A 24213-nucleotide genomic window follows, 5' to 3' on the forward strand; every position below is an offset into this window, starting at 1 on the left:
CATCAGTCTGGCAAAATCGAAGATTCTTAATTTTTAAAACGCTGCCTAACCTTTTATTATCTGTGACAACACATCAAGTGAGCAGCAGTACAAAGGATGCCTGTGATTTAGAAATGCCACGCTTGAGCCAACTACAGTTGCCCGCGTGCGTAGCATGAAGGCGTGACCAAAAAAGACTGGGGAACAGAGGGCTTTATCTGCATCACAAGACACTCTCCGTTTTCTATACACGAATGTTTGCTGAAATAAGTCCTCTCCGCTCGCGCTACCGGGGGCAGGACCGAAACATCACAGGTGTTGTCGCGGGCAGGTGGAGCCACAGGAAGATTTCACGTTGGGGATCGCAGGGCGCAGGTGCCCAGGCAAACCGCTGGTCAAAATGACTGGGATCTGACTTACGGCAAAAGAAGTAGGCCTGGGATTGAGACTACGCTCCAGTCCGAAGTGCACTGCATTCTAGTTGAGGCCAACTTCGGGCCTCCTCCTGAGATGAGAGTGCACTCGTCAGGGGTTTAGTTACGTAGAGCAGCCTCTCATCCCCGTACGGGGCTTCCCCTGCAGACCCTCCAATGACCCTTCCCACCCCCGCCTGGTAGGCGCTCTGATTGCAGCCGGTCGCCATTCATCAACCGGTTCACACCGGCGGCCGCCGCCGCGCTGTGACGTCGGCGAGGCGGGCCTCCGCCCCCGCTCGTCGGCGCTAGGATTGAGGCCCGACTGCGATTGGCCGCCTGGGCGTTCACGTCACTCTTGCTATAAATAAGAGGGCTTGTGACGCAAGGGCGCCTCGGCGCACGTATTGGCTCATTGGGCTGCGGGCCGGCGAGGCTGCGCGCTCTCCCCGGAGCCGCTCGCTGCAGGATCGAGTCCACTGCCCTCGCTGCCTCCAGCGAAGCCGCCGCTAGCCCGCGAGGACCACCGCCACCCCTGCCCTACCGCTGCCGCCTGTGTCGCCGCCGCCTCGGGACCGGCTGTATGATTAAGCCACAATCTTCAATGAGTAGACATATTCCTGTGAGTACCCGTACCCCGTGCCGCCGCCTTTGTTCGGAGCCTGGCTCCGCCCGGGTCCCGCTGGTACTGGCGGGCGAGCGCTGAGGGCCAAGCCCGGGGCGCCGGGCTGCGCGGTGGCACGGGAGCCGCTTTGTGACCACCACCTCGCTCCGGCACCCGGCGGCGCCCCAAGGCCCCTTTGTCTGCCGCAGGGCCCGGGAGCGGGGACGTGGCCCGGGTGGGGCGCGGGTTGCGCGTCACTGCAGCGGGCGCGCCCCCAGACCCTGCGGGCGGGTGGGCGAGGCGGCTGCTCGCGGGCTGGGCCGGACTCCTTCGCGGAGCCGGCGGGATTGGGCCTGTGCGGCCACCCAGGGCCCCGCGGCTGCGGCCGGCGCTCGGACAAAATGGCCTCGGCGCCGGACTGAAGACGCGGCGCGAACCCGTGACCCGGGCCCGCGCGGCCCCACCAGGTGAGCGGCCCGCCCCGCCCCACCGGCTCCGGACAATGGGAGCAAGTCCGGGCTCGTCCCTGCTCCGGGGCGGGGCAGGAGGGAAGCGGCCTGGGTCTGAGCCTGGGGAAGCTTCCGGGCCGCACTGCGCGAAGCCAAGGGGGCCCGGTGCCGCCTTTTAATCCGGCACCCTTAGAACTTCCTGAAACCCCAGATGTGCTGTGTTTGTTGCCTCCTGTTGGCTTGCATCGCAGGGCCCAGCCAGAGCCAGAATTCTGAGGTTTATCTCTGTCCGTGGAACCCTCTGCGGTTCCAAATGTATTTCATCGTTATTTACACTGCAGTTAGAACTATCGATTTGCTTGAGATCTAGATTATGAGCCAGTGCTTCCCGTTACTCTATATGTGAATTTTGTTTGGTGGCAGTGAAAAAGTTGAAAATCAGAAAGCTAGATCATTCTGAAAACTAATCAGCATTTTATACTTGTTATATTCCAGGTGCATTGCCTAAGGTATAGGTAGATGAGGCACAAATTGCAACTACCTACCATCTGATAAAATAGTTAACACAGATTATTGTGATTATGTACAACTGATAAGTGGAAGAAGAAAAAATTCCTTGGTATTTCTAGATTGCCTATCATGGATAGGTTTTCCTGGGGCGAAGACATTGGGAATGGGGAAGTCCTGGGCAGAACAGAAAGGTGTTAGGTGTGCACAGTCACTTCCGCTTTTGTGGAAATTCATCACCCGTCTGTCCCCTACTGGGTGGCTCTATCCAGTCCACTGAAAGAATTATTTCTGTATTGCTTTCTGTGCTTCCTTGTGAGAAATTGCTAGTTGAAGGGATATGGCCAGACAGCTGTAACAGGAATTTTAGTTAAGTATGGAAGTAGTATTGTGTGTTTCTCTACAGATCGCCTTTAACTTGAAAAAAGTAGTACCTGGAAGTCAGAATACTGAGATTAGAGTCTTTGACCTTAACAGCTTTGCAAATTAATTTATCGTCATTGGGAAGGTGCCAGAAGACACTTTTTATTCCAAGGAAGTAGTATTTAGGATTTGAGGTAGAAAATATAATTGGAATTACTTCAGTTACTGCAGTCTCAGGTAAAGTGTTTGGGGCAGTGGCTGGTTCTTGGTGCTGTTATTAACCTGTTCTTAATGTTTGTCCTTTGTTTACTCCCAACCACACTACACACAAGCTCCTTATAAAGTACTTGGAAGAAGAGCAACAGCAATATCAATGCTTTTTGTGTATTCATTCTGAAAATACCCTGTGAATATTCATTTAATATTTGACATTGGCATAAAACTGTTTTGGTTTCTTAAGAAGACCTTAGGAAAAACATGATTGGTAGTAGTAGTAATCTTGCTCTTGAGACATGGGAGAAAAAAATGGAATTTACACCACTGCCCTCAGCCCCTCCCCCCCACCTCCTTCTCTCTTTTCTTTGGATTAGATTTTAGTTAAAGATGGAATAAGTGGAATTTGGGCTTTACAATCAAAAAATTTTTACTGAAATTATGAACAGCTTTTTTATAGTTATAAGTGGGAATTATTTATGTATATACATTTCTTTGTAATACTTCACATAACAAGTTGGTTAACTTCCAAAGTCTCAAATGAGAGATAATCTGTTAAAGGGGAATGATAAATTAAGAATCAAATGAGATGGCGTGTATGTAAGTGTTTTGAAAACCAGTTTTGTTTTGTTTTGTTTTTCTCTTGAGAATATTGGTTAAGTCTTTAAAGGAATAAGTGAATTACACAAAGACTAACAGCTTTCGAGTATTCATGAAGTTTGTAATGTGTTAATATTTTGGAAAAATCGGTATAGAAAGTTGCACCTGGTTTTTTGTTTGTTTTTGTCTTTTTATGGCTGCACTTGTGGCATATGGAAGTGCCAAGCTAGGGGTTGAATTGGAGCTGTAGCTGCCAGCCTACACCACAGCTTACAGTAGTGTTGGATGCTTAATCCACTGAGTGAGACCAAGGATCGAACCTGCGTTCTTAGGGATACTAGTTGGGTTCCTTAACTGCTGAGCCACAAGGACAGGAACTCCTGTGCATGGTAGTTTATAACAATGTAAAGGAAACAGCTATTAAAAGGAATAATTAATAAAAGAATGTGTATAAGGAATATTCACCAAATAAAACGGGTATTCTTCTTGCAAGCGGTTTTTGTATTAAAGTAATCTTTAAATGCTTGTGTGATGCTTATTGATTTAACCTGTAATCACCCTTGTATTTTGTGATTCAAGTAAAAGTTGAAAAAGTGACTGAGGCCCAAATTTGAAAAGATAGCTGTGCACTTAAATACTGTAAAAGCATAGCATGTTCCTTTTGAATTAGAAAACAACTTTTTTCTCTCTTTCTCTCTCTCTCTTTTAAACAGCAGTTCTGTGGTGTTCTTGGTCACACATTTATGGAGTTTCTGAAGGGCAGTGGAGATTACTGCCAGGCACAGCACGACCTTTATGCAGATGAGTGAACTGTAAAAACTCATTGCTACTCCACCAAGAAGCCCCCATAAGAGTGGTTAACCTGGACACAGAAGTGTTGAATTAAAATCCACAGAGCATTTTTTACAAGAGTTCTGACCTGGATGGGGTAAACCTCAGTGCACTTCCTTTCTATTGCCTCAGTATTACTGGATTGAAAAGTTGCTGCTTCTTTTTAGGAGGTTCATTTCATTTCCCATTACTCCCAACTTCATACTCAGAAGCACTGAGAATTTCAAGTGGAGTATATTGAAGTAGACTCAGTTTCTTTGCATCATTTCTGTATTGAGTTTTTAAAATTTTTTCATAACCCTATTGAGTTTTTTTAACTAAATTAACATGGCTCGAATGAACCGCCCAGCTCCTGTGGAAGTCACATACAAGAACATGAGATTTCTTATTACACACAATCCAACTAATGCAACCTTAAACAAATTTATAGAGGTGAGTGTTTTTTAATGTCTTTAACTGATTACAGTTAAATAGTGGGACTTTTATGTAACAAACTTTTGCTTTGGAAATTTTTAGGTGGTGTAATTACCATCCCAACTCTCCAAAATATCAGTGTCTTGTTTAAGTTCGAGGAAAAAATTATTTTATACATTTTGAGGAGGACATATACTTGAGTTAGTTTGGATTTGTGAGTTAATATTTAGTTCTTTATGCCTCACAGTTCAATTTAGATTTGTATGTGAGAAGTATGACTTGTCTTATTGTAAGAAATTTATAGAAGGAAGGCTCCACTTAACTGGTTTTTCATATGTCTGCTTAGCATAATGACCAGTACCATAAACCAAAGTTCACTTATGTCTTAGATCCATTTTGATAGTTAAAATACAATTTTGGCTACTGATATACTAATTCTATCTCTTGAGGTTGCTGGATAGCCAAAACCATCTCTCTTCTGACTGTAATGCTGAATATTTGGGTGCATACCTGTTTTATTTTGTAAATAACTACAGATAGTCAGAAACAACAAACAGGCCTCCCAAATCGTAGAAATGCATTTATTTTTGATTATCATCTGTATCTATCTATGTATTTTTTTCATTTTAGGGCTGTACCCACGGCATATGGAAGTTCCCAGGCTAGGGGTTGAATTGGAGCTAAGGCTGCCAGCCTGCACCACAGCCACAGCAATGCCAAATTCTTGATCCGCATCCTCATGGATACTAGTCAGATTCATTTCTGCTGCGCCACAACAGGAACTCCCCATCTATATATTTTTTAAATGCTAGAAGAGTTATAATTAGTATAGTTATGAGTGATTCCTTTGGTTCTGTGTATTTATTTTTGTTCCTGAATTGCTTCCATTCCCCTTTGTTAGTGCTTCATCCTTCATTACATAAAGGGCTACCTGAAAATTTATTAAAAATGTATGATGTGTGACATTCCCTTCCCTTTGATGCTAGTCTAGTATTGTCACTTAAAACAATACTTTCCTTCCCTGATAAACAGATGTGACTTTCTGTTAACCTGCAGTACCAATTGAAGAGATGATCAAATTACAGATGGTGAGCAATAGTGACTTCATTTTTTTTTAATATATGTTTTATTCAGGAACTTAAGAAGTATGGAGTTACCACAATAGTAAGAGTATGTGAAGCAACCTATGATACTACTCTTGTGGAGAAGGAAGGCATCCATGTTCTCGTGAGTATTTCATGGCTCCTGTGTTTTTATAGTATTGTACTGCAAAAGTTTATTCACATAGAAATTGAGCTTTTTGAAATTGATGGTTTAAGTTACAAATGATATACTTAATTTCCAAATAAGGATGAAAGCTGATCAGAAGTTTGAAGTAAAAAAAGATCTTTATAAAGATTGAACATTTAGGAGTTCCCACTTGGCACAGTGGCTTAAAGGATTTGGTGTTGCTGAAGCTGCGGCTCGGATTCAGTGCCTGGCCTAGGAACTTGCATATGCCTCGGGTGCAGGCATTAAAAAAAATCACCATTTATTTACATTTTATTGACAGGTTTTATAAAACAAATGTTTTAAACATGTTAAGCCTTTTGGAAATGGTTACTAGTATGGTATTTATATTGAAAATCTAAAATGTTTGAATATTCTTTTGACTTAGGATTGGCCTTTTGATGATGGTGCACCACCATCTAACCAGATTGTTGATGACTGGTTAAGTCTTGTGAAAATTAAGTTTCGTGAAGATCCTGGTTGTTGTATTGCTGTTCATTGTGTTGCAGGACTTGGGAGGTAAGAGAATTTATTGAATCCTTTTAATGATTTCGGTTTTAATTCTAAAGTAGGTGAATATAGGAGTTTCCTTGTGGTGCAGCAGGTTGGGGATCCAGCATTGTAACTGTGGCGACTTAGTCACTGCTGTGGTACAGGTTTGATTCCTGGCTCTGAAACTCCCACGTGCCACAGGCGCAGCCAAAAGAAACAATTAGGTGAATACAATAGAGTAATTATTCCAGTATAGTTGGAAGTAACATGCTGTCAATGGAATTTATACTTGTCTCTGTGAGCAGAATTATTTAATTATGTGTTTTAGGTTGTGTCAGTAGTATTAGAATCATTGTCCAAGCTCATTGGAAAAAAGGATTATGAGTTGTCTCTAAGGTGGTTTTACATTGCATGTGGTAGATTTTTGATAGGGTTTTTGATCCTGGAGATTCTGAATCAGTAGTAACTCATTACCCAGTAGTGCCAAAATACACATACCCAGATTTGTAAATCACTACCACTGCCCCCAAAAAAGTCCTGTTCTAAGTGGAAAGTATTTTTCACTGCTTAGAATTTAGAAAATACTGTCTGCTCTTATCAAGATTTACCCTCTTCTCTGGATTTTTTTTTTTTTTTTTGAGATTGCTGTCTAGTAATATGGCTTGTTTTCTAGATTTATTTATATTAATTAAGGATGTAGTTCTTTTTTTGATTCTAGATTTTAAAAAAACCCATGACATATGGCATTCCTAGCCAGGGATCAGATCCAAGCTATAGCTGCAGCAATGCTGGATCCTTACTCCACTGTGCCGGGTCAGGGGGCAAACCTTCGTTCCCCACGATCCCAAGAGGCCCTCAGTCACCCTGCTCCACAGTGTAGTGATTAATTTTTATTTTATTTTATTTATTTATTTTTGGGTCTTTTTGGCTTTTCTAGGGCTGCTTCCCATGACATATGGAGGTTCCCAGGCTAGGGAGCTGTAGCCACCAGCCTATGCCACAGTCACAGCAACACAAGGTCCAAGCCGTGTCTGCGACCTACACCACAGCTCATGGCAACACCAGATCCTTAACCCACTGAACAAGGCCAGGGATCAAACCCACAACCTCATGGTTGCTAGTCAGATTTGTTAACCACTGTGCCACAACGGGAACTCCAGTAATTAATTTTTAATATAAAGTACAGGAATTCCCACTGTAGAGCAGCAGGTTAAGGATCTGGTGTTGTCTCTGAAACGGCTCAGGTCACTGCTGAGGCCTGGGTTTAGTCCCCAACTTGGTACAGTGGGTAAAGATCCAGCACTGCCACAGCTGTAGTGTAGGTCACAGCTGCAGCTTGGATTCATTCCTGGCCTGGTAACTTCCATATGCCTCAGGTGCATGAGAAGAAAAAAATATATATATAAAGTCCAACATTTATGACAGGTATTTAGCATAGGAAGTGTGATAAATAATAGTTGCTTATGGGCTGGGGAATGTTTGGAGGATTGAACTTTCTAGAATTTGACTTTGAAAGTGATTTTATCAAAACTCTTACTTTCCCAGAGCTCCAGTGCTTGTTGCCCTAGCATTAATTGAAGGTGGAATGAAATATGAAGATGCAGTACAGTTCATAAGACAGTACGTATTTTAAAATGTGAATTTTTTGTTTGCACTTGGTTCCTCATCGAATGTCAGTGACTTTAAATATATTACCATAGGAGTTCTCTGTTGGTTCAGCAGGTTAAGGATCCAGCATTGTCACTGTTGTGGCACAGCTTCAATCCCTTGTCCCAGAACTTGCACACAAAAACAATTATCTGACTGTTTTGTTCACTTTTAAGATAATATTCGCACCAGGAATTAGCTTACCTTCTTTTATTGCATTCCATTTAGATGTTCATATTATAAAGATTCTATTCTAATAATAATTCTATGAATTATTGTTTGGCTTTTAATTATTGATTGAATGTTTCTTGTTTGCCTTTTTAGTGAGGTATAGTTGATTTATGGTGAACCATGCAGGTCTCAAGGTAGATGAATTGACAATAACAGCCAAATAAAATTAACCATACAATATGTAGAATATTTTGATAATTCAAGAAAGTGCCCTCAGGCTCTTGGTAGTCTTCTTCCCAGCCACAGAGGCAGCCTCTTTCTGACTCCTGTTGAAGTAGTGTTGCCTTTTCTTGGACTTAATATAAATAGATTCATAAGTTTTGACTATAATCACCACTCAGAAGATTTAGGGAGTCCCTGTTGTGGCTTAGTGGTAATGAACTGAACTAGCATCCACGAGGACACAGGTTTGATCCCTGGCCTTGCTCAGTGGGTTAAGGATCCAGTGTTGAAGATGATTTAGGAAATAAACTTTCTACCAGCCCATTTTCTATTCACACATGGTTGCTGGTCCATGTTTCTGCATTAAGTCACAGTGTAATAATCAAAAGCTAAATTGCCGCAGGAAAGGTGATGATTGCCTCCTGTAGCACAGTAAATATTAGTATAGAGGGACTTCGCTTTAATTCACCTTTTGTTTTCTTCTTTCTAGAAAGCGGCGTGGAGCTTTTAACAGCAAACAACTTTTGTATTTAGAGAAGTATCGTCCTAAAATGCGGCTGCGCTTCAAAGACTCTAATGGTCATAGAAACAACTGTTGCATTCAATAACATTGAGATGCCTGATGTCATTGTTTGGAAGTGGAACTTGAGACGTGGCTGAATTTGTCGTACATATTAGCCAACACATTGGCTTGGTGAATATGTTTAATGAAGCTTCCATAGGAGTGTTGGAAAGCAGTTTCACCAGGCCACAAGCCTGGTAGAATTTGCAACCTCTATGTTTGAGTTATGATCAACCTATTTGGACATTTAGCAGAGGGTTCTTGCTGTTCAGCATTTAAAATGTGCTTAGCATTTGTACCAATTGACCTTTCCTGAAATCATGCAGTATTGAGTTAACATCTTCAAATCTGTTTCCATGCCACAATCTTATCAATAAGAAATTTAGAAAGACTAGGTGCCAAAATACCCAGCACAATACTTGTATATTTTTAGTGTCATATAGAACTAAAATCCCAGGAACTATGAACACTCTGGACCTTATGTGGTTTATTTCTTCCATCATTTCAGACATAAAAAGTTGGGCCTATGTGGTTATTTGTTCACAGGATGTTTACATCTCCCACATTCATACCAGTATACATCAAGATTTGCTTTTTTTCCTTTTTATTAACCAAGTCTTAAAGTGATTATTTAATGTTTTTCTGTAAACCTCATTTTGTGCTGTCATAAAAGACCTCCATTTTGAAAATCTACATTGTACAGAAGCACACGTCTTTAATGTCTCCAGACAAAAAAAGCCTTACAGTTAATTTTAATGTTTGCACTTTGGGGTGCAACTTACAGGGAGGGCCTGCAAAAAGAGTGGGAGGGGGCTATTAAGTATTTTTAGTAAAATGTTGCCTTTGTCTTGTGCAGAACATGTAGAATATGCGCTTTAATTTAGTAAATATTTTTTTAAAAGGTAGAAATACTTTGTTATTGTAGCTAAAACAATTCTTAATCATAAAATTTCTGAAATTGTAATTTTTTTTCATACTTATCTGAAGTTGTTTACCAACTTATTTTTGTTTGAAGTGTGGTTCCCAACCTCTCTTGCAAAAAAAAAAAGAAGTGGGTTTCTGCTAATGAATTGAGCAGACATTTAATATTTTATATGCCTTTTGAGCTGTGTAACTTAATATTTGGATACTTGACAATTTGTTTTATTATGTAATTGATAAAATGGTGATGTGTATTAACGTTAGCTCAACCATATATTTATACTGTCCGGGAACATGTGGTTATAGTTCTGTGGGAGAAATAATTTGTCAGTGTTCACCAGCTTGTAAAAATTTAGTGCGAGAGCTTAAACATTAAATAAATAATGAAATGCATCTATCATCATTGAAATTGTTTTGCTTAAAGTTAACTTATTTTGTAAAAATATGAAAGAATTGCATTTCACTTAGTGCCATTCGAAGTGTGCTTTTTTTTTTTTTTTAACAAATGAAGGATTAAATGAAGTTGGCATTATGAAAAGCTACTTATAGACGTAATTAGGATCATGGGAACTGTTTCATATTAAAAGTGCTTTCCATTATAAGCTGTTTCTTTGAAGGTTTAGATAATTTTGAACCAGTGTGCTGTTCTGTACTGAGGAGAAACCATGTGTAGTAGAGCCATGATTTGAAGCTCAGTTCCACCAACCAATAACTGGTTTTGGGCAACTTAACTTTTAAGTATCAGTTTTTCTCATTTGCATATAAATGACATACCTTTATAGGTTTTGAGGTTAATTTGAACACAAGTTTTTGGCATATGAAGTGTCTGAAATTTTTGCATAGCTCATGTTAATCTAAAAGGAACAGATGTCCTTGTCTGGGTTTTTTGTTTCTTTTTTTAAACAGATACAACTGAGTAAAAGCTTCAACATTTGAATAAAAAATGCTACTCCACCTTATGTTTTAAAGAATTTGCTTTTATCTCTTCATAGCAGTTTAACATTTAGTATACTGCATTCTTGAAATTTAGAGCCACGGAAAAAGGAGACCCCCCTGGGGATCATTGCATTTTTAAATCCTAGATCTCCTGTGATTATGTAGCAGGTAAACTAACCTGGGTTTTGTTCTGCAGCTTACTCTAGGGAAGATAATTTTGTGTCTGATTACTAAGCAATAATTACTATTACCACATAACCCATAAAACAGTATTTGTGTTTGAGAGGTGGTCCCATCATGATAAATGAAAATTGTTTTCTGAGTTTGAAACATTTAGTTTGCAGTGTTGAATTGTATATATGGTGCTAAAAATCAATTTACTTTATAAATCTCATTTGTACAGTATTCAACATAAGATTTGCTTTTTATCCAAACACTTGTATCTTGTAAATATGATTAATTACAGAAATCCCTGTAATACATCCTGGGAGATTCCCAATACCTAGTAGTAAAAGTAGAAATAGGAGTTGCTTTGAGTATACAAAGTTATCAAATGGTGTTCCAAATTCATTTAGTTGGTTTTGGATAAAAATTTCCCTCAATAGGATGATGTAAATAGTGACTAGTTGACTAGGCTTGTCTGCGGGAACCATTATGTTGTTATGTAAGTGTATTTACTGAATCAAAATAAGAAAATGCTATCCTTTAGTTGAAGGAAAACCCTAGAAATAAATGCTAGTGATCATTTTGTAACACATCAAACTTTCATTTATTATTCCTCCTAGTGTCCCTTTTCCCTGGACAGTGCACTTTTATTCCCACAGCTCCATGCCTGGAATACCCAGCCCAGGCATGCAGTCACATCTGGTCACATCACTATTGCACCAGAGCACTTAAAAATGATACTGCGGAGAGTTCCTGTGGTGGCTCAGCAGTAACAAACCTATTAGCGATGAGGACATGGGTTCGATCCCTGGCCTTGCTCAGTGGATTAAGGATCTGGCATTGCCATTAGTTGCAGTGTAGGTTTCAGCTGCTCAGATCTGGCATGGCTGTGGCAGCTGCAGCTTTACTTCGATTCCTAGCCTGGGAACTTTCATATGCCATGGATTCAGCCCTGAAAAGAATAAAAAGATGGTATTGTGGTCCCCTAATTTAGCTTCACAATTTCAATCTTTAGAATCTCAAAGAGCTGTCCTGTTCATCTGACAGGTATCTACTCTTTTCTAGGCATTTAAGAGTAAGGCAAAAACATTAAATATGGTGTCATCAGGTCTTGGTCACCAAATCTTGAGTACCCCAGTGCATGGGATGCTTTCTATTGGAGTTTAAAACCATAAAATTTCAAAGGGAAGTGAAGCATAAGTAACTATTACTTTTTTCACACATAGACAATGACATTCTCTTAAAGTACAGTTTTGAAAAAAGTGGTACATGTTTATATTCTCTGATTCCTTGAATAAAGTGTGTGTGTGTGTGTGTATCTCCTTATGCCTGAATTGAAGATTAAAGACTGGTTTACAAGTGACAAAATGTTTCTGCATTGTTTGGGGTAACTGGCCTAAGCAGAATCTTAGAAGGAAAGCTTTAAAGGAAAAGATACGTATTTGCCTTCAATAAGTTAGGCCAGTGGTGTGCATTAAGTTGTGAATGGAAAAATTAGTAATTCTATAATTTTATAAATGTATATATATAGCCAGACTAATCATGATTAATGTAGTTGTTATGATAGCTACCACATATTAAGGATCTTTTCATGTAATTTTCTTAACTCGATTACCTTACAATAATCCTTTATTAGTTATCCTAAATTCATACATCAGGGATATGATGTGTATGTATGAGCCTCTAGTTAGGTGAATAGCTGGTAAGTGGCAAAACTCAGGGACTCAAACCTATGTGACTGTCCTCATAACTATGACCATTTATGGTCTGTCCATTTATAGGCCTGTCCGGTTTTTTTGTTGTTGCTTTGTTGAGGTAACCATTTGTTAAGGACTTAGAGTCCTTGAGTTCCTGCCTATGGAACTCATTTTCCTTAAGAACAAAATATTCTTCATAAACACTGATTTTGGAAATGTATTCATTTAGATTGAACTCTTCCCACCACCTTTTTTTTTTTTTTTTTTTAGTTTTTGGTTTTTATGGCCCATAGCATATGAAAATTCCCTTGCTAGGGGTCAAATCAGAGCAGCAGCCTACGCCACAGCAATGCACAATCTGAGCTGTGTCTGTGACCTACACCACAGCTCACAGCAATGTCGGATACTTAACGCACTGAGCAAAGCCAGGGATGGAACACACATCTTCATGGTTACTAGTCGGGTTTGTTACCACTGAGCCACAGCGGAAACTACCAAAACCCTTTTTCATTTCTGCAGAAAACCCTTTTTGAATTAAGTCAGGCTAGGCTAAGATATGCTGCACTAACAGCCAACCTTGAGAGTATCTTGGATTTATTTCTCACTTAAGCTTCCTATCTGACATCACAGGGACTCAGACTGACTGGTGAGGCATTTTTGGGGGGACAGTGCTATAGTTGTGACAGAAGCCAAAAAATGGCTTTGAAGTGACACAAACTTTTTGACTAAGAAATCATACAAAACACTTTTTTTCAACTTGTTGGACCTAATGGGCCATCCAGCACAGGAAATGCCAGGAATACACAGTGTTAATCACTGCATCAGTTTATAAAGTGGATTTGTATTTAAAGAGCATATCTATAGCAACCTCTCACATAACAAAATTAGGAAAAGGGGATAAGATTTCCAAACAACCAACCAGAGGTCATGAAGTTTAGTGCTTATGAAAGTGTATGCCTGTTAGGAACCATAGGTGCTTTTTTTTTTTTTTTTTTTTTACATTTAAAAAAAACTTTACTATAATTTACATTCTGTCTAAGCCTATTTAATCATATCTTAGATAAATTTTAGCTTTGGTACTTTGGTTTACTAGTTTGTATTTTATATATATGAATTAGTTGTTAATTATTGAGTTCCAACTCAACCCTTTAAATGTGACCCGGAAACTAAGGACAAGGGCACAAAAATGTATCAAACCTCAATCTGCTTTCATGAAGTTCTTGATTTAGCACCTTACACATCATCTGTTGTGTTAATTTGTTACACTAGGGCTTCAAAAGAGTGGAACCCTGGACCAGTACCTTTTGATATAGGGATGTAAGTCAGAAAAGGCTCAAGAAATGGGGTTTCTTGGAAAGCAGGGTCCTTGTGAAAAAAACACCATGCATGGAGTTCCTGTCGTGGCTCAGAGGAAGCAAATCTGACTGGCATCCATGGGGATGCAGGTTCGATCCCTGGCCTTGCTCAGTGGGTTAAGTATCCGGCGTTGTCATGAGCTGTCAGATCCCTCATGGCTGTGGCTGTGGCATAGGCCGGCAGCTACAGCTCCGAATCAACCCCTAGCCTGGGAACTTACATATGCTGCGGGTAAAAAAACAAAAGATGCTATGCATGGGGCTCTGAGCAGCTGGGCTAGGCCAGGAGAGACGCAGGGGTACAGCAAGGACAGCCCATCTTTTTAAGATTTGACTGGAATCTACATTCCTTTCTTTTCCAGACCTCTCTTTTGAAAGGAGTCCTAGAAATAGTAAGTGAAGGAACAGAGGGATCATTGGTGTTGTGCCCCAAAACAGCTCACAGCCTTGAGTGTGAGTTACTGGGAAGAAGAGGCAACAACTTGAAAGGATCTTTTCCAAGTTAGCTGTGCCTCCCTCCGAGGCTACAGTGTTTATAGGACTTCCACACACCTGGTCCACCACTGTGAGGCAGATCAAGAGGAGAAAGATTGCGAGCCCCCCCACGCCTCCTGATCAGATAACTTTAGTTCCCAAATTCACAAAACAGCATGCATCATCTCATTTAAACTGTTTTGTGTGGCAAAGACAACAGGGATTATTATCCCTACCCATGATAAGAGCTCACATTTGTAACAGATTTTACTTTATGTAGAATTCATGCATACTTTATCTCAGGGTTTCCAATTGCCTGATCATAAGTTTCCAATTACTTGATTATGTCCCCTGGGGAGTCTTCTGAAAATACAGATTCCTAGTCCCCTATAGTCTGAGACATGGCAACTGGGTGAATTGGATCTGCAGAGGTGTTTATTTTGCTGGAGTTTTGAAAAAAAAATTGAATTTATAGTCCTTTAGATCCATATATTTATATCCAAATATTTATTTATACCTATGCTTACTCTGCTATTCTTTCTGACTCTGCATAAAGGAATTTTGGATCTAGAGAGGGTATTATACACCATCCAGCCCTGAGCTGCTCCTGTTCTGGATTAGATAACCTCAAGCATACAGAACTTTCTGCCAGGTCCCCACTGAGAGGCTCAAATGCCACATTTGCATGAAATCTATAAAGAAACTTATCATTTGATTTGATTAGTCTTACCCGCACAACTCATCATCTGTGTCACTGATGAAGGGAATGAAGCTTTTTTTTTTTTTTTTTGCTTTTTTTCTTTCTTTTTTTTTTGCTTTTTAGGGCCTCACCCATGGTACATGGAAGTTCTCAGGCTAGGGGTCCATTCAGAGCTGCAGCTGCCAGCCTATACCACAGGTACAGCAACACCGGATCCTTAACCCACTGAGTGGGGGATCAAACGTGAATCCTCATGAATACTAGTCGGATTCATAACCTGCTGAGTCAAAATGAGAACTCCTGGAACCAAGCCTTTTACAGGGCCCCTTCTTGTTTCTAGCTCCTTCCTTCATAGAGTTAAGACCAGGGAATGAGGCCAGTTTTGCCCAGGCCTGAATTGAGCATCATTGTAAGGAATTTGCATCAGTATTGTGGTGACTAGCAAAGTCTCCAACAAAATCATGACCTCAGCCCACACTTGGCATCATTCCATTTCCCTGGAATCTTGAGAGCTCATTTTCATAGTAAAGTCAAACTGGGACATGGCTTTTTTCCATAGTTTCTGAAGATCAAACAAAAGGAAAAACATTGAGAAGGCATTAGGATGGCCTGAGGTTAAGTTAAAGCAAAAACTCAACCCTGGAAGACCGTTCCAGTAACTGTAGGTAAAGGAGCCCTTTTATTTACTCATATAATCATTTGTTTAAGCATGTAACAAATACCAGGGCCTGTGTTGGCCTCAATTTTGTAAAGTGACTGAGACATGATCCATGAATACCAAAAGGTGGAGGGCGTCTGGAAAAGAGAGCTTTCAATAATAAGAATGTGTCCACTGCAATAAATGTTGCAGCAGAAATCTAAATGAAGAGGCACAGCCTGTAAAAACATCACCGAGGACATCCTGATGCTTACTAGGAAAGCTGCCATGTAAGTACTTGCTCTCCTATCAAACAGACCTGGAGTCAGACACCAGCCTTGCCACACATTCACTACATAACCTCCTGCTGCTCGGTTTTCTTACCTGTAAAATGGTCTGAATAATCCTTACCTCATCAAGTTGGGGATGTAGATCAAATTAGATTTTTTTTTGTGGAAAATGTCTAGCACAATACATGACCCAAATTAGATGCTCAGCCTATGGTGGTATACACTGGGATGTGGCTTTCTAAGTACTTTTGTACCAGGAAAGTCTTAGCTGTATGGGGAACGCAAACATTCTAGTTACTGCAAATGTATCTTCCTCCATTGTAAAGAAGTTTTGTTTTTTTTTTTCCCTAAATGCAAAAGTCTTTATAAATTGAGGTAGACTTTCAGAAACAACTTAATTCTGGTTTCATGGGGTGGGGGGGTTTTGTTTTCTTTTTGGGCCATACCTGCAGCATATGGAGGTTCCCAGGCTAGGGGTCTAATCGGAGCTACAGCTGCCGGCCCACGCCAGAGCCACAGCCACTCCAGATCCAAGCCGCATCTGCAACCTACACCACAGCCCACAGCAACGCCGGATCCTCAATCCACTGAGCGAGACCAGGGATCAAACCCGAAACGTCATGGTTCCTAGTCAGATTCGTTTCTGCTGCGCCATGACGGAAACTCCTGGTGTTGTTTTAACTTAAAAAATTTGACAACTCGGAGTTCCCTTCATGTCACAGCAGAAACAAATCCGGTTTGTATCCATGAGGACACAGGTTCAATCCCTGGCCCTGCTCGGTGCATTAAGGATCAATCATTGCTGTGGCTGTGGCATAGGCCAGCAGCTGTAGTTCCCATTCAGCACCTAGCCTGGGAACTTCCATATGCCACAAGTGTGGCCCTAAAAAGCAAAAAAACAAAAAACAAAAACTTAAAATCATTTTTTGGATGACAAAATTACATAAATTGGAGTTCTCTTGTGGCACAGTGGGTTAAGGACCCAGAGTTGTCACTGCTACAGCTTGGGTTGCTGCTGTGGCGGGAGTTCAGTTCCTGGCCCAGGAATATCCATATGCCCCAGGTGTGGCAAAAAACAAAACAAAACAAAAAACAAAGAACACAAACAAAAACAAAAAAAAATATATATATATGCATATATATATATATATATATATACAAATTATGTAGTTATAATGATGCGTGACCCAAAAAGAGATAGAATATGGACTCTCTAAGAGCTCATGTTCTAATGGGGGAACTGAATTCTTTATTCCTTCTCCTAATCCCTTTGCAAGAATAACATCATCAGCATTGCCAGTGGAAGTCAAGTGTTAAACACAGTGGGGGGCTTCCAAAAGGCTCTCAGCTGCTGTCTCCTGCTCCCCTAAGTTTGAGATTCCTTCTTCCCCCAAAAGCAACACTCAAGTTTGGCTCCCACCCTTTAAAAATAATACTTTTCTATTCTAACATTAATTTCTTTGTGGCATATTATCAAATTGTTTTGGCTTGTATTTCAGGAAGAAAGTGTTTTTGCCTACCATTTATGCTTTGCAGAATTTGTAGAAGACTATTTTCTTTTTCTCCTCCTCCTTCTTCCTCTTCTTCTTCTTTTTGCTGCGCCCACAGCAAGTTGAAGTTTCTGGGCCAAGGATCAGAGCCGTGCCACAGCAGCAACCCAAGCCACTGGCAGATCCTTAACCCAATGGGCCATCAGGGAATTCCCAAGGCTAGTTTTCAAACTGATGGGGAGTATAACACATTAAAAATTGATAGATTTTATTTAGGGGAGGGGAAGTGAGAGGACATCTAGTTCTCAGAGAGTGTTCAAAAATTTTCAGGGGTAAAGGTGGTTGGCAGAAGTGCCAAGAAGCACAAGCAGAGTTACTCATTGAGGGAAAGGCTGAAGAACTTGCACAAAGCTGGATCACACGAACAAGAGAACCAGCTGCATTCTCTGGTCAGAAAGGTGAGTGTATCCCTGGTCCTCCAACTCCTAGGAAGACACATAGCAGCCAAAGCTTCAACCTCAGGGTGGGGACTCTATTAGGTCTGAGATTCTGGACATTAGTATCACCTAGGGAACTCCGAAAAAGTCTGATGCCCAGGCTGAAACTTCCTCAATTAAGTTCTAGAGGTAAGACCCAGGGATCAAAATCTTCCAAAACTCCCAAGGTGGTTGCACTATGTGGCAAAGTTAAGAGCTTCTGTGTTAGATCTTTCAAGTTCAGGTTCCCCAGACTCCTCTTAACATGTTTGGAGACTGGCTACTGGCGCTTCTGATCTCCAGGGGCAAGTAAAGAGCCCAACTCCACCCCAGTGGTTTCCTAAAATTTACTGAGAGATTGGGTGACTCAGAGATGAATTTCTCTAGTGTACTGTTTCCTAGTAGAAGCAGGCTTCTGACCAAGTTGCTGCAAACGATTGTGCTGGTTATTCATGGCACTAGGATGCTTGGTAAAGGAGAGGAAGGGACTGAAGCTACAGCCTAAACTCTGCTCACCAAACTGTCACCTTGGCCTTGAACTTGATGCAACTAGAAGAGTAATGGGTACCTATTTCTAATTCTCCAGTATTCATTCAAGTATTAAATGCCAAATTTAATTTTCAGATGCTGGAAAGAATAACTTTTTCTTTCTGAAAATAATAGAGAATCTCTGGTTTTTTGGCAAGGCTAGGGGCAAGAGGAGAAGCAAAATTCTAACCCTGAAAGAGCTATTGAATTTTTCAATTGACTAGAATATGGAAATTGTGCAACTGTTCCACAGGTGTTCATTGAGTGGGCATTTTATGCCCTGTATTTGGCCCTGAAGACAAAGTGATTAGGACAAACTTCGTCCCTGCTGCCATTGGATTTAGACTTAGCAGGTCAAATTGTCAAATTGCTAGGTATAGCATAACAGAAACCAGTATATCTAAACAAAAACTCTCCCTGAGGTTTCCAGCTTGCAAAAGAAGTATGTTAAAAATACCCCTGCTGCAAAACTGTATTCAAATAATTTTCATGGGCAGCTATCAGGTAAATGTCAGTAAAACACAGATTCAGGAAGTTCCCTTGTGGCGCATCAGGTTAAGGATCTGGCATTGCTGCAGCTGCAGCTCAGGTTCCACCCCTGGCCTAGGAACTTCCACATGCCTTAGGTGTGGCCAAAAACAACAACAACACTAATTCAAAGAAAGCAAATATTTCGACATTAATTATCTGATAACATATGCTGTGCATGAAAGTTAACGCTGCCAATTTTGATAGGGCTCATTGATGCATTAAACTAAACCCATCACAGACATGCAGCTCAAGCGAACAAAACATGACAAGATGAATTTCCAAGCCTTGGCACAGAGTTGTTTGACTGGTCACACATACAAATCAGGTTGTTCTTGTGGATAATCTAAAATTACCAACAATTTCTACTTGGAAAATGATTCTGCCCACTAATTCTACCTCCTGATGGACGAAAAACTGCTATTATGTCTAACAACCCTAACAGTACAAACAATGAAGTCTGCTTCTCTCACTGTTTTTTCTTTCTTTGAAAATTTTTTTGTGTGTATGACCATACAATATAGGCAAAACAAGTTACTAGTAACTTTTCAGTAGAAGACAACTTACGATGCCCTTAATTGCAAGCATTTTCAGGTGACATTTGGCTACAAATATTGTTTACAAAGTCATCACAAGGGAAAAAGAATTCTTAACTTGGTAACTTTGTTGAAGTCCTTCTCACTGTACTCTTTGTTTTTTAAATTTTTTAAATTATAGTTGATGTACAATGTTCTGTTGGGAGTGGAAAGGAATCTGACTAGCATCCATGAGGACGTAGGTCCAATCCCTGGCTTTGCTCAGGGGGTTAAGGATCTGGCAGTGCTGTGAGCTGTGGTGTAGGTTGCAGATGCGGCTTGGATCTCGAATTGCTGTGGCTCTGGGGTAGGCCAGCAGTTGCAGCTTCAACTTGAACCCTAGCCTGGAACCTCCCTATGCAGCGGGTAGGGCCCTAAAAAAATATATATATATATATATATACACACAATGTTCTGTCAATTTCTGCTTCACACAAAATGACCCAGCTATGTTCTTTTTTTCACATTATCCTCCATCATGCTCTATCACAAGTCATCAGATACTCACTTTTTTAAAAAATTATTTTTTTTTCTAATAGCCACACCCACAATATATGGAAGTTCCCAGGCCAGGTATTGAATCTGAGCCACAGCTGCAACCCACACCAGAGCCCTTAACACACTGCACAGGCCAGGGATTGAACCTGTACCTCTGTAGCAACCCAAGCTGCTGCAGTAGGATTCTTTTTTTCTTTCTTTTTTTTTGCTTTTTATGGCCGTACCCATGGCATATGGAGGTTCCCAGGCTAGGGGCTACAGCTGCTGGCCTACACCACAGCCACAGCAGCAACCCAGGATCCAAGCCGCATCTTTGACCTACACCACAGCCCACGGCAAAGCTGGATCCTTAACTCACTGAGTGAGGCCAGGGATCGAACCCGCAACCTCATGGTTCCTAGTCAGATTTGTTTCCACTGCCCCATGCTGGGAACTCCTGCAATCGGATTCTTAACCGACTGTGCCACAGTGGAAACTCCTGACTGTTCTCACTTTTGACCCAGCTTGCTTCTTAGTGCTTTTATAGCTTTTGGAAAGTTAAAGAGAGAGAACTTGCTTCACTAACTGCTTTGTACTTGCCTGAGAGAACTAATCATCTGCCCCATGGCGCAGAAGGCCTGGGAACAGTCACAGAGATCTAATTTACAAACCTAAATAGTACCCTGTGTCTTTGAACACAGGCCTTCACAAGATGGTGTTATTATCCTATTTGAAACATACTAAAATGAATTCCCAAACTCAATAAAATGTAAAATTAATTTTTAGCTCTCCCAACATCTTATTTCTTCCATTTCTGTCCACTATTTTCTTGTGTTTTTAGGTTTTGCCAAATAAGTGTGATTCCTTTTTCTGAATTTTAACATTTTAATTTTTGAAAGTAAACAATAATAAGGAATTTTTGTTTGTTTGTTTTTTGTTTTTTGTTTTTAGGGCTGCACCTGGGGCTAGGGGTTGAATCTGAACTACAGTTGGCAGCCTATACCACAGCCACAGCAATGCAAGATCTGAGCCACTTTTTCAACCTATACCACAGCTCATGACAATGCCAGATCCTTAACCCACTAAGCGAGGCGAAATATTGAATCCACAACCTCATGGATCCTGGTCAGATTCATTTCTGCTGAGCCATGACAGGAACTCAAATATGGAAATTTTTTTTTTTTTTTTTTGGTCTTTTTGCCTTTTCTAGGGCAGCTCACGTGGCATATGGAGATTCCCAGGATAGGGGGTCTAATCGGAGCCGTAGCCACCAGCCTATGCCAGAGCCACAGCAATGCCAGATCCGAGCCATGTCTGCAGCTCACGGGAACGCCGGATCCTCAACTCACTGATCAAGGGCAGGGATCGAACCCGCAACCTCATGGTTCCTAGTCGGATTCGTTAACCACTGTGCCATGAGGGGAACTCCAAATACGGAAATTTTTAAGTCATGTTGAGACTAGTCAAATGGTTCTTCTAGGAGTTCCCATAGTGGCTCAGTGGATTAAGAACCTGATTTGTATCTACACTGATTCATGTTCAATCCCTGGCTTCGCTCAGGAACCAGCATTGCTGCAAGCTGTGGTGTAGGTCACATATACTGGCTTGGATCTGGCATTGCTGTGGCTGTAGCATAGGCTGGCAGCTGCAGCTCCAATTTGACTCCTGGCCCAGAAACTTCCATATGCTACTGGTGTGGCCCTAAAAACACCAAAAAAAAAAAAAAAAAAAAAAAAAAAAAAGTTCTTCTACCTTACCCCTATTCTCAAAGATAATGATTCTGTGTCAGAATCACTGGAGGGATTGTCCAAAGATTGCTGCCTCCTCCCAGCATGTCTGATTTAGTAGGTCTGGAGAGGGCCTGAGAACTTGAATTTCTAACAAGTTCTCAGCTGCTGCTGCTAGACCTGGGAAACCCTTTCAGAACCAATGCTTTCGAGAAATGTGAATGCCAGAGCAACTGGGAATGTTGCCACGGGTCTGTTATGTGAAACTTGAGCCATAGTCTCTGCAAAGACTCAGAGGACTTGCCCTTTACAGTAATAACACTTAGAAATAATATTGCAAAATACCAGAAAGGAATAAGATGGCCCAACTCCAGGGGAATAATGAAGTATTAGAGGTCAGGAGACAGTGCTGAACTGTCAGAGATAAGGAAGGGGAAATTAAGTCAATAAGCCACGGGGATGAAATGGTAATTAGAGGGTTTTGTCCCCCGAATCTGTGGTGATGGCTAATACATCATGGGAGTCCCTAAAAATGAAATAGAGGGGCAGCTTACTCAGGTGCTACTTGACACACATAGGTGGAAAATTAGAGATATCTTGTCAGAAAACATAAAGCAAGTCACCATATTGGGACTTTTATGATCTTTTACACAGTTCCCTAATCTAAGCCAGCTCAGAGTCCAAGAGGGCCTGATCTCCTTTAAGAAAGGACTCTGCCCCTTTCCACCAGTGTGTATGGTGGAACTTCCCTCAAACCTTCCCTTGAATCTCTTACGTGACTGGTTCTGAACTGAGGAAAGGAAAATACCCAGAACTTCTGGGAATTCTATTAGACAATCACTCTGAACCTACACCTAAACCAGAGACCAGAAATACCTCCATGGACCATCAGTTAAGTGTTGTGTTTATGGAGGTACAAGGACAGAGAGGCTTGACCTAAGTCTATAAAATATTATGTCAGGGTGGTGGCCCCTAATGACCCCTTACCTCTCAGGATTATACCCACCAGGGGTCCCTACTATGTTCTAGCCCATAAAATATGGCAGAAGTGATTCGTCACACCTGAGATTACTGCAGCTTTCATCTTGGGCTGTGCTCTGGAGGAAGCCAGCTGCCACATCTTGAGGACACCCAAGCAGCCTATGGAAAGGAAAGAAAGTGAGACCTCTAACTACGGCCTCTACAGCCAGTGAGGAACTGAGGTCAGCCAGAAACTACTGGGTAAACACTGAAGCAGATCCTCCAGCATTCAAATGACTACAGATACTTTGACCCAGAGTCACGCAGTTAAGCTACTTCTGGATTCCTGCCCCATAGAAACTGCAAGATAAATGCTGTTGCTTTAAGTTGCTAAATTTAGGGGTAATTTGTTAGGTAGCAATAGGTACTTAATACCCTATCATACTGAGTTCATTTGAACTAATTGCCAGTTATAATATCATTTCATCCAAAATATATTTGGTGTACAGCTCTAAAAGATAATTTATCCTTTCTAAACATTCCACAATATCACTATCACGCCTAAAAATTAACAGTAATTTCTTAAGATCATCAAGCATTCAGTGAGATCCAGAATCCAATCACTGTACAAATTAGCCTGATTGTCTCATTATCAAAAAGGCAAGAAATAACAAGCGACGGTATGTGAAGAAAGCAGAACCTTCACACACTGTTGGTAGGTATGTAAACTGGCATAGTCGCTATGAAAAAACAGTATGGAGATTCCTCAAAAAATTATGGGTCCTAATTGCCATATGATCCAGCTATACCACTTTTGGGTATTTATCCAAAGGATACAAAAACACTAATTCAAAAAAGCACATGCATCCCAATATTCATAGCAGCATATTTACAATAGCTCAAACAACTCAAGTGCCCATCAGCGATGAATGGATAAGGAAGATATGGTATATGTGTGCATCGAATACTACTTAGACATAAAAAGAAAGCTTGCCATTTTCAACAATGTGGATGGACCTTGAGGATATTATGCTAAGTGAAATAAGTCAGAGAAATACCACATGATTTCATTCATATGTGGAATATTCAAAACCAAATGAAGCAAAACCACTTAGATACAAATAACAGAGAAGTGGTTATCAGAGAAGAAAAGGGATTGGGGAAGGGTGAAATGGGTAAAGAGATCAACTGTACTGTGACAGATGAAAACTAAACTTTAGGAGGTGAGTACAACTGCAGTGTATACAGAAGCTGAAATATACTACTGTACACATGAAATTTATATGTTATAAACCAATAAAAAATAAAATTACCTTCCTTGATCATCACATGAATTTACTTTAATATTATACAACTTAGGCTTCACATGAATTCCATACCTTGCAATTGGTTGGCATGTTTTTTTTTTTTAATTTATAGGTTTTCTTCTCAATTAAAATGAAATTTTACCATTTGCAACAACATGAATGGACATGGAGGGGTTTTGCTTAGTGAAATAAGTCAGACAGAGAAAAACAAAACTATATGTTATCACTTATATG

The 24213-nt window shown here is 40.7% G+C and overlaps 1 protein-coding gene across 2 annotated transcripts; it reads left to right on the forward strand.

The window, feature by feature from the left end:
* On the forward strand, positions 231-10611 carry PTP4A1 (protein tyrosine phosphatase type IVA, member 1). 2 transcript variants are annotated; one of them, XM_003121246.4, is made up of 6 exons: positions 231-1014; positions 3845-4391; positions 5508-5600; positions 6031-6161; positions 7680-7754; positions 8665-10611. In XM_003121246.4, the coding sequence occupies exons 2-6, from the start codon at positions 4287-4289 to the stop codon at positions 8780-8782; spliced, it is 522 nt and encodes a 173-aa protein (XP_003121294.1). In that variant the 5' UTR covers positions 231-1014; positions 3845-4286; the 3' UTR covers positions 8783-10611. The 2 variants fall into 2 exon arrangements, with proteins under 2 accessions (XP_003121294.1, XP_005659297.1); XM_005659240.3 differs by having other exon boundaries at positions 740-1014; positions 3842-4391.

The sequence above is a fragment of the Sus scrofa genome, chromosome 1 (assembly GCF_000003025.6).
Source record: "Sus scrofa isolate TJ Tabasco breed Duroc chromosome 1, Sscrofa11.1, whole genome shotgun sequence".
Classification (NCBI taxonomy): Eukaryota; Metazoa; Chordata; class Mammalia; order Artiodactyla; family Suidae; genus Sus; species Sus scrofa.

Coding starts and splice junctions, on each gene's coding strand:
- PTP4A1 (XM_003121246.4), top strand. CDS start 4,287: ATGGCTCGAATGAACCGCCCAGCTCCTGTGGAAGTCACATACAAGAAC. Junction 4,392..5,507: donor CCTTAAACAAATTTATAGAG/GTGAGTGTTTTT, acceptor TGTTTTATTCAG/GAACTTAAGAAGTATGGAGT. Junction 7,755..8,664: donor GCAGTACAGTTCATAAGACA/GTACGTATTTTA, acceptor TCTTCTTTCTAG/AAAGCGGCGTGGAGCTTTTA.